At 41.3% G+C, this 10,816-nt stretch overlaps 1 protein-coding gene across 1 annotated transcript; it reads left to right on the top strand.

Moving 5' to 3' along the window:
• The first annotated feature begins 1,112 nt into the window (after positions 1 to 1,112).
• Positions 1,113 to 10,816, top strand: lrrc8da (leucine rich repeat containing 8 VRAC subunit Da). The gene is made up of 2 exons (XM_006786803.3): positions 1,113 to 1,405; positions 7,075 to 10,816. Exon 2 carries the CDS (start codon positions 7,077 to 7,079, stop codon positions 9,564 to 9,566), a length of 2,490 nt encoding a protein of 829 aa, XP_006786866.1. The 5' UTR covers positions 1,113 to 1,405; positions 7,075 to 7,076; the 3' UTR covers positions 9,567 to 10,816.

The raw sequence follows: 10,816 nt of genomic DNA, 5'->3' as shown, positions 1-10,816 counted from the left end.
ATATTTATTATTAATGCAAAGGCTGACGCAAGAGTGTGATGTTGTGCAGCGCATTCTTTAGAAATCTGAGAAAGAGATCCATGCTGAATAATTTATGCCACTTGTAAGCCTCACCACACCGGTCATAATCCTCACCACAGTCACCTAAACGAAAAGAGGTTTGACATGAGGGCAGTGGCTAAATTTAAACCATATGAATGGTTATAAAGGTGGTCATGGAGTGACTGGGAGTTGTGTAACAGCACTTTGTGAGATCAGAAGGTTAAGTGAGTCCGCTTTCTTTTTTCATTCACTTCTCTTTGTGCAAACACAGCCATCACAAGATGGTGTTACTTACTCTGAGCAAACATTTGGCCCCACTGTAGAAATAATACATTTGATATACTCCACTGTATGGATTCTACCTGCCTTCTTCAGAGACAAAAATATGCATCACTGTAATTCTTCTACACGTGTTTAAGTCAGGAACCACTTCCTCTTTTGCGCTTCTTCTTCTTTTTTTCTTTTACACACATCATGTACTCTGAGTCGTCTTTCTTTCATGTCTTTCTCCTCCTGCCTCCTCCCCCCCCCTCTCAGAGTACAGAAGTAGCGTGAGCACAGCTGCCAGCAGCCTTCGACCGGTTGAAACCTGTATGCATTGCTACTGAAAAGACACTTCCTCCACCCATCACCAGCCAGATCCAGAAAGAGCTGGAAATCAGGAATGAATCTGATACATAGTCACAGTAACAAAGTGTACACCTGCCTTGTGTGTTTATATTATCTTTTTACTGTAACTTAAGTGAAAGTGTACACTATTTGTAGAAAATACCACTTTTATGTTTCTCCTACCGAGTTGACGTTTAATTTTAGACCAGGTATAAAAACACTCCACGCGACCCCTGTCGTGGTACTACTTGCACGGCCGTAACGCGGAGTCGTACGGGCAGTGTTGCGGCCGGCCGTTGACCGTCTGTGACTTTTCCGGTTTTCCCCACCGCTACAGTGAACGCAGCACCAGGAGACGAACTGGTGGGTGGAGCATTCGCGAAGTTGCCGTGAACGCTATCCTCCAATCAGAAGCGCCCATCGCACGCGCAACAGCGGTCCGCGCAGCTCCATGTTGGATCAGTCGTTTTTTTCTTAGAAATGTAGTGACCCGGAGGTGAGGCTGCGCTTACTGTCTAGTAACAAACGGACGGCCCCGGGCAGTCAGGCGGGTTCAGGTATGAGGGCTACCCGCCGACAGACCGCAGGGCTGCAAACGAATGTTTTCTGTAGGTTTGCGTGAGCGAGCAGCGTCATCCCTTTGCTTTGAAACGGGGCCGAGAAATTAGGTTAAAGACGCACCTGGAGAGGGGAGCGAAAAGTGGCATGCGGGGTGAAGAAGAAGTAATTGGATTGAGATAACGCCTCGCTGGCAGTAAGTATATTTTCTTCTCGTTATCTTTTCAACACATTACTAAAAATAAATCGCTTTAATAACCCGCAACCTGTTGTTTATTGACTAACGGAGATTAGAGGCTGATGTGAATGTTTAACGCGGGGACACATGCTGCTTCTCTTTTCTCACGCGTCTGGGTGAATCACCTGATCCCGCACAGCGGCAAACTACCTACTGCGCAAATAAAGAAAGAAATAGAAAGAACCATTGCGTGCGCCAAAAAAATCAGCAGTTTCGTCAAACTGTGGCAGAGATGACTGGTGTCCCATGTGGGTGCGCAGGTCTCCCCGAGTTAAATACATCGTGGTGCCTGGAGCTGGTGTTGTAACCTCAGGTATGACCTAAAGTTCAGTCTGGCCATCTTTAAACTTCTGCTCAGTCCTCAATGATCTTGACTTGGAGCAAAGGGGCTGCTGTCACGTGGTGAAAGTCGTAATTCACCCTGAACCGAGTAGCGTTATTCCTCTACGAGTTTAATCAGGAAACTATCGCCACCACTAGCCCGTCCTTGATGCCAGGGCCGCCTGTAATGACCGAGGGCCCCACCCTTTCCTGGGGGCCCACATTCTCTCATGCAACGCCTCCCCCTCTCTAATCTGTTTGGATCTGTTACTGCGCCCATATGCAAAAGACTGGGGGAGGGCTGCTAATGCAAGCTCCCTGTAGCTTTGCCACAGTTTGATAAAGATTGCTCACTCCGCTTTGCAAGGATCTAGAATAGAATAGCCCTTTATTGCCACTGTACACGTACAACGAAATTATGGGTGCTCCATGCCAACTGTACAGGAGTAAAACATAAATAGTAAAACAGCAGGAACAAATGACACACAGGAGAAATGTATACAATCAAGAGGAATGTATACAAAACAAAAGAGACATATAATAGAAACAAATATAACTATATATTATCTATAGGTTATCACAGTTGCCACTAACAACAATTAATGGTGATTCCTGATGACTTCACAGTGGTGTACTAAGAAGCAACATTTCGCATCATATGCTGAGCTTAAAGTCAGAGACTTCTGAATACCTGTTCAATCAATAAAAGTAATTTCACGAATTCCAAGTGTACTTTTTTTAGGCTGATGTAAGTAACCTGTAATGGTCCAGTTAAAGTTTGAAAGCTCTAAAGTGCATCCGCCATGTTGGAATTAAACATCAGCCCTAAGGGTGTACTCAGTTAAAATAATAAGCTTCAATTACAAGTTTTATTTTACGGCTCTGTGACACAAAGCTCAAGATTTTTCTGCAGTGTAAATCTCTTTGTTTGCAACAGCTTTGCATTTTACTGCTGTTTTATACTCTTTGCAGATTTTTAATCACCATTTTTGCTCATTACACGTTAATGTCTCTGATTGGAGTAGGTTGCACTCACAGGGATCCAGGGCTCGCAAAATCGCTAGCCCGACGTCCCGGGGCTAGCGATTTTTCCAGTCGGGCTACCAAAATCTAACTCAGCCCTGCCCGTCGGGCTATCGTAGGAAGGAAAATATGTGTCTATGCTTTTGCATTCTTTCGCCAATGTAGCTGAGTAATTATGTCATTGGCATCGATGAGCCACTGTCAATATGTGACATATTGAAATCGCGTTTGAATTTGCGCTTGTTTTTTGCTTTCACTTTCATTTTGCGATCGCGCGAACGGTGTATAGAGAGCAGCAGTACTGATTGGTGAGTGACGATTAATTGCGCACCAATTCCTCTGACATCGTCTTATCACTCATTGGCTTACTATTCAAACGCGACAAGTGAAATCTCTCGCAGCAAGCTTAAACATGTGAGAGGTTGAGTGCGCAAAGAATCGCTGACCATTATGTAAGTACGTGTGTAAAAGCAGCAGGATTTACGCTGGTATTTTAGTTCTGCTCAGCCAAATAAGACAGGTCAGGGTGAAGAAGGGGCAGCCAAAGAAAAGCTTACCACAAAACGGAAAAGTTATGACAAATCAGACTATGAGGCAAAAAGAAAGCGCAGGTTTTTTGGTTTCATGGACAAAAGAATTTCTGTGGCTGGAATATGACAAGCTAAATAACATGATGTTCTGCCAGGTGTGTTGTGAGTTTCATTTGATTTCTGAGTCGACAAGCACCTTTGTTACTGGGACCAGTAATTTTAAGAAAGACCCCATGAGGACCCATGAGAAATGCAAGAAATGCATTATTGCTCAGTCTGCAGTATCTTTCCCAGAACAAACAGCAATTGCAAAAAAACATACTAAAAATAAACCAAGCACAACAAGATCTCCTGAAAAAGCTGTTTAGAACAGCGTGCTATAAGAGTGAACTATATTGGCAAAATTTAGCAGTCTTTGCAAACTTCAAAAAGCAAATGGCCTAGATCTTGGTTCCACTTACCTCTTACCCGTGACTTCAGTGGAAATTTCAGATTTAGGATCTGACACAGACTGATTCATGTCCTACACAGTTCTTACAGTTCATAGAAATTTCTGTTCAATTTGAACCAAGTATTTGAGTTGATGGTTGTAATTTTTATACAGTTGTTGTGATTTGTATTTTAACAATTTTTTTGATAATTTTTTGTTTCCGTTACAATATTATACTTTAATGTATAATATTGTAAAGGAAACAAAACATTAAAAAATAGCTTTCTTTTTTATTCGGGCTACTTAAATTTATTTTGGGCTACCAAAAACTGAAGAATGCCTGCCCGAAGGGCTACCAGAGATTTTGAAATTTTGCAAGCCTTGGGATCATTTTGTGCGGAAGAAGAGTTATGATAAAAAATGCCCACTTTTTGTGAGTGTGCAAAGAGCCTGAAACAGAAAGCCCGGCTCACAGAAAAACAGAGATAACCATCATCATGATACCCTTTCTTTCTGACTGGGATTTGCATTTTAGATTTTGTCGAGCAAACTAACACAAAGAAAGCTTGGTTGTGTTGAACTTCTTTTATAGTACACTGCTGTTTTATTTATAGCCACAGGTTTCCCATACACATGTCTTAGGTAAAATATATGGTTAATAATGTGGCACTATGACACAACACCATTCTAATATTGACTATACATTAACAGCCTAGCTGTTAGTGTGACCGCATCTAATAGTGTTAAGTCATAGTGGTAGCTGTAACAAAATGCAACCTCTCATTCAGTATTTCTTTCTATGTTCATTCATTTCTATGTTATATCCATGCAGTATCTTAAAACAATTGGATATTGTAGTTTAAAAAAAATTAAACAGCATTTTCTTTATGGGCACACAGTAAAAAGTAGAGCCAGCAATCCGATGTGATCAGTGGAAGCATTAGGCCACACCAAAACTACATGCACAATCCTTCATACAAAAATGTGACCGTCAATTTTGTGTTCTTACTGTGGAAACTGAGGGAAAAGCACGTTAACAGTAATGACGTTTGAGATGGTCATTCATGTATGTGACTGTAACAAATGCTGAATATGCTGAATAGAACTAAAAGCTGCGAGTAATGGTCAAGGGATTACCTCGTGGCCGATACACAGACAAGCTGTTAGCCTTAGTTAAAACGTCCTGTAACATGTAAGGCTGTCACGCTAAGTGAATTTTTAAATTGCAAATTACAATTCGTACCTCTAAGGAAAGACTTGTATATATCTGAAGGATGTTGAAACATTCAAAGCAGATTAATTGCTGATTTGAATGCAGATCATATTATGATGTTTTAATGTGTTTTCCAAACTATGTAAAAAGTGCAACATTCATTAAGTAAGAGAACAATTTTCAATGCATCACTAAAGGAAATGCACATCTGCCAAATGTCTTAGTGAGTAAGAACACTGGTGGATTTGGGGCTTCATCAAAGGACTCTGTTCCAAAATCAGCATGTTGTAATATGTCTGGATTTAGCACAGTCTTGGCCTGGTGCTTAAACACTACGAAAAGGAAGTGAGAGTTCAATGTAGTTCACACCATGATAAAATGATAGGGCACTTTAATACTCGTAGTCACTGATTCATGGCTCATGTAGCGGGAGGATAAATGTGTTACTCCAGCAGACTTAGCTGAGTGCATGAAATTAGTCTCCAGTTTGGTAACCTGCTATGGATTTAGATTTGTTTTATATGGAGGAGGCCATGATGGAAACAAATTAAATGCTGGGACTTTATCTCCCTCCCGCTCTTTTTTTTTTTTTATACCTGGTGTTTGTTTGTTTTTCTCCTTATAGGGGCAAACATATGTCGCTCAAGCTTTTCCACAACTTTGTACATTCCCTCAGGAATTTTCTGACATTTGAGAATCCTTATATTTATGCTAATATTATTATTCCTTATATTGAGACAGTGATTGTTATCATCTCGCTGATAAATTTAAAAACTGGAGTGAAAAAGTAGCTGAGCATGTATAGGAGGAATCAACAGTATTGAACAGGCCAATCACAATAGTTACGGCGTAGGTTTTAGATTTCCTGTTGAAGCATAAATCCACATCAACTTTGTCCTCTAAACAAAATGTGTCAAGTTATTTTGGAAGGGTTTTTTTTTTTTGTTTGTTTCTTACTCGGGCTGCTCATGACAAGAACTGAAAGAGGACTTAAAATATCTCCAAGATGTCCAGCTGACAGATTGGCTTCAAATATCTTTACTGTCAGTGGGCCCTGTGCAGTTGTTATGTCCATGAGTTCCCAACAAAATGTCAGATTTTACAAGCATCATACCAACATACCGTTTGAAATACTAATATTAAAGTAGTTGGACAGAGTCATCTGTTCTTGCAAAAGGACACAGGGCACAAGTATCACAATATCCTGCACTCGTGTCATAATTTCCTGTTGCATCTTTAGCCCTTTTTCTATTAGTATCTGATCGCCACGGTTCGCTAATTTTCAGGGTTTTCTAGTTGGCCATAGTACCTGGTACCAAATGCTAAAATAGAACCTACTTGGCCACCGGTTCTAAGCGATCCAAGTAGGTACTAAAATGTGACGTCGTCAGACTGCATGTTAGCGACTGGCTGGTCAGTGGTGTCACTCAATGAGTCATGAGAGTTTCTTTCTCATGAAAATCAAAACTGCCACACGAAAAGCCACAAACCGAGCAGTAGCTATATCATCGCCTCGACGCTCATCTTTGTTGTAGCCTTCGTGTCACATACTAATTATGTCAAGGGATGCACGGATGGGTTGCTATAACAATGACCACGCACATTATGTGGTACTGGATTGTAATGGAAAACCAGTTGAGTTTTGGCGAGCTGATCTGAGTAGGTTTTAATGGAAAAGGTCCTTTTGTTGGACCACAGTGTTTACAAAGGCTGTAGTTAAATGCATCTCATAGCACTGCTGCACCTCAGTGATCATATCACAATGTGTCTTTGTGGTGGTATAAACTTTGTGGGGGTTTAAGCTAAAAGTCCCGAGACACGTCTGGTTTAAATAGGGTTACAGGTCTGTAGGTTTTTATATATATATATATATATATATATATATATATATATATATATATATATATATATATATATATATATATATTCGAATATCATGTTTTATGCGACAGGCATGGTGCACACCCCAAACACAATCAGCTTTCATTAACGATCATGATGAGGATGAACTAGAAAAGTAACTGACCAATTTATAAATAATCCGTGCCAAAAAAACCCATAAAATAAATAGTATAAGTAAAATTAATTGAGTTTTGTCTCTTTGTTCCAGCGATGTTCACTCTCACTGAGATTGCATCCCTGAACGACATCCAGCCAACATACCGCATCTTAAAGCCATGGTGGGACGTCTTCATGGACTACCTGGGTCTGATCATGCTCATGCTGGCCGTATTTGCAATGACCATGCAGATCACCAAGGACCAAGTAGCTTGCCTTCCATATATAGATAATGCAGAGGAAGCCTCAGGAACAAGCTCGTTGCCCCAGCAGAGACCTGAGGATGTAACCTCATCCACCAGAGCCCCCGTAGGAACAACCATCCCACTGGTCACTAAGGACCTAACGGATGAAGCGGTCAGTAAGATTTATGCATTACAAGCCCCTCCAACAGGGGTCAAAACAAACCTGGACTTTCAACAGTATGTCTTTATCAACCAAAAGTGTTACCATGATGCCTTGCCCTGGTATTCCAAATACTTTCCATACCTCACCCTCATCCACACCCTCATTCTCATGGTCAGTAGCAACTTCTGGTTCAAGTACCCCAAAACAAGTTCGAAGATTGAGCATTTCGTTTCTATTCTGGGACGGTGTTTTGAATCTCCTTGGACAACAAAGGCTTTGTCTGAAACTGCTTGCGAGGACTCAGAGGAAAACAAACAGAGGCTGACCGGCACCTCTTCAGCACCAAAGCAGGTGTCTTTAGAGGGGAACGAGGACAGCACAAATGTGAGCCCATCCACACCCATGCTTGGGGTGAAATTTTCTGCAGATAAGCCTATTGCGGAGGTCCCTAGTAGCATGACAATCTTGGATAAAAAAGATGGGGAGCAGGCCAAAGCTCTTTTTGAGAAGGTGAGAAAATTCAGAGCCCATGTGGAGGACAGCGATTTTATCTACAAGCTTTATGTAGCACAGACCATTGTCAAATCTGTGAAGTTTATTTTGATATTGTGCTACACTTCAACCTTTTTAGCCAAAATAGAATTCACACATGAATGTAAGCCTGATATAAAACATTTAACAGGATATACAAAGTTCTTTTGTACACACAACATGGCTTTCATGCTGAGCAAACTGCTCGTCACCTATGTGGCATTGATAATGATCTATGGGATGACATGCTTGTACTCTCTCTTCTGGGTGTTCCGGCGACCTCTGAAAGAGTATTCGTTTGAGAAGGTCAGGGAAGAGAGCAGCTTTAGTGACATTCCTGATGTCAAAAATGACTTTGCATTCCTTTTACACATGATTGACCAGTATGACCAACTTTACTCCAAGCGCTTTGGCGTTTTTCTGTCTGAGGTCAGTGAAAATAAGCTAAGGGAGATCAGCCTCAACCACGAGTGGACTTTTGAAAAATTAAAGCAGCTTGTCACGCGTAATGCACAGGACAAGCAGGAGCTGCACCTCTTCATGCTCTCTGGACTCCCGAATGCAGTGTTTGACCTCACAGATTTGGAAGTGCTAAGACTGGAGCTGATTCCTGACGTGAGGTTCACAGCAAAGGTCTCCCAGATGACCAGCTTGCAAGAGCTGCATCTTTGCAACTCTCCGGCCAAAGTTGAGCAGACGGGCTTTGCTTTCCTCCGTGACCATCTCCGCTGCCTTCATGTCAAGTTCACCGACGTTGCCGAGATCCCGGCTTGGGTTTATTTGCTTAGGAACTTGAGGGAGCTTAACCTAATTGGCAACCTGAGCTCAGAAAATAACAAAATGATTTGCCTGGAGTCCATGCGAGATTTGAGGCATTTAAAGGCGCTATGCCTGAAGAGCAACCTCACAAAAATCCCCACAAACATAACAGAGCTTTCTCCGCATCTGGTTCGGTTAATGGTTCACAATGATGGTACAAAATTGCTGGTCCTAAACAGTTTGAAAAAGATGACAAATCTGATTGAAGTGGAGCTGCACAACTGTGAACTTGAAAGGATTCCCCATGCCATTTTCAGCTTAACCAATTTACAAGAACTTGACCTGAAATCCAACAATATTCGAACCATAGAGGAGATCATCAGCTTCCAGCACCTCAAGAGGCTGACGTGCCTTAAACTGTGGCACAACAAAATAATCACCATTCCAGCCACCATTGGCCACATCAAGTCTCTGGAGGCTCTCTACCTCTCTCACAATAAACTGGAGACCCTCCCTGCTGCCCTGTTCACTCTGCCCAAACTGCGACACTTGGAGGTGGGCCATAACTCCATCTCGGTGCTTCCTCCAGATGTGGGTCTCCTCCACAACCTCCAGCACTTGGCCATCAACTCCAACAAGCTGGAGGGGCTGCCCAAGCCTCTGTTCAGATGCACCAAGCTTAAGGTGCTGTGTCTGGGGCACAATGCGCTCACGACGCTGCCAGAGGCTGTGGGTCAGCTAGTCCAGCTCACTCAGCTGGAGCTCAAAGGAAACTGTCTGGACAGACTGCCCGCCCAGTTAGGAAATTGCCGCCTGCTGCGCAGAAACTGCCTCATCGTGGAGGACCATCTTTTTGACACACTGCCCGTGGACGCTAAAGAAAGTATCAGTCGAGAAACCTTTTAGCACAAAAGCCACCTAAAAAGACGGATGGCTGCAACCATTATTTTTGTATTGTATTATCCATGCATTTCTTGATTAGTATTTTTAGGCTGTCTTAGTTGCTTCTGTTTAAATACAGCATAAGAAAAGAGCTTTTGTTATTGCGAAGTATGTATCTAATGCAACATTGTTATTATGCTTTTTTGATAGCTTTGAGTAATTAAAAATCCAGCTTCTTTGTATATTATTCTATAGACCAAAACCATTTCAGTGGCACATTACATACATTTGTCATTATTGTTTTAGGTACTCAGGTATAAATGTAACCATTGGGAACAATCTTTTTGCCTTAACTGCTGCTATTTGTTTGTTTTGTTTTGTTTTGTTTTGTTTTTTTTACAGTGAGGGCTTTCACAAACAACAGGACAAAAATTAATAATTTATGATAGCTTGTCAGATTTCTTTCTTTTTGTGTTGAAACTATCAAGGTACTTTTTAACTTGTTGAAATCATGTAAACACTGTATTTTTTTTTTCTTCATACATATGTAGCTGAAAGAATTTGAGTTGTAAACTCAGGTGGAGACCAGAAATGAACTTTTACCCCACTGTAGTAAAGATTGTATATGAAAGCCTGCAGTAATTCATTTGCACATTGAAACCCTAATGATGTAAAGATTGGTGAATGTCCTGCTGAGAGAACTAATAAAAGGGAAATCGGTTGACTAGCTTTTGAAACCATGTTTTGAAGTGTGATTTGAATCTGTTGTGTTGAGCTACTGGTCCCACGTGTCACAATCATGTAAAGATGATGACATCTGCCTTCATTCTTGTCAATGTACTTCTGTGTAGGCCTGATATATGTGTTCTTCAGAGCTGCTGTACCACCTTGATTGAGCCTCTGCTCAAAGTTCACATTTTTATTGTACAATAAAACAACAGTCCAGATTAACGTCTAATGATTATCGATCTCCTTCAGGTTCATGACACTTGCTGCTGTCCTGCAGTGAAATCTGTAAGTTTGGAGATTATTCTTTTAAATATGTAAGGTGGATTAACAACATTTTAAAACTGTATCGCTGGAAAATGAACAGATTTTCTTTCAAAATTGACTTTTTTCCCCACATGTTTCCACTTTCATTGTTCTATTCTTGGACTTGAGTCACAGTTCAAAATGATCCTTACACTGGGCCTTGGTACAACCCCCTGACTTCAGCCTATAAAACCATCATCAAACTTTGTTCTAACTGGTTTTAAATAGAAGCTTCAATCAGC

This window comes from Neolamprologus brichardi, chromosome 18 (assembly GCF_056152115.1).
Source record: "Neolamprologus brichardi isolate AB-2024 chromosome 18, ASM5615211v1, whole genome shotgun sequence".
NCBI classification, from domain to species: Eukaryota; Metazoa; Chordata; class Actinopteri; order Cichliformes; family Cichlidae; genus Neolamprologus; species Neolamprologus brichardi.
The sequence above is the reverse complement of the archived record's forward strand: the minus strand, read 5'-3'. Positions and strand labels throughout refer to the sequence as shown.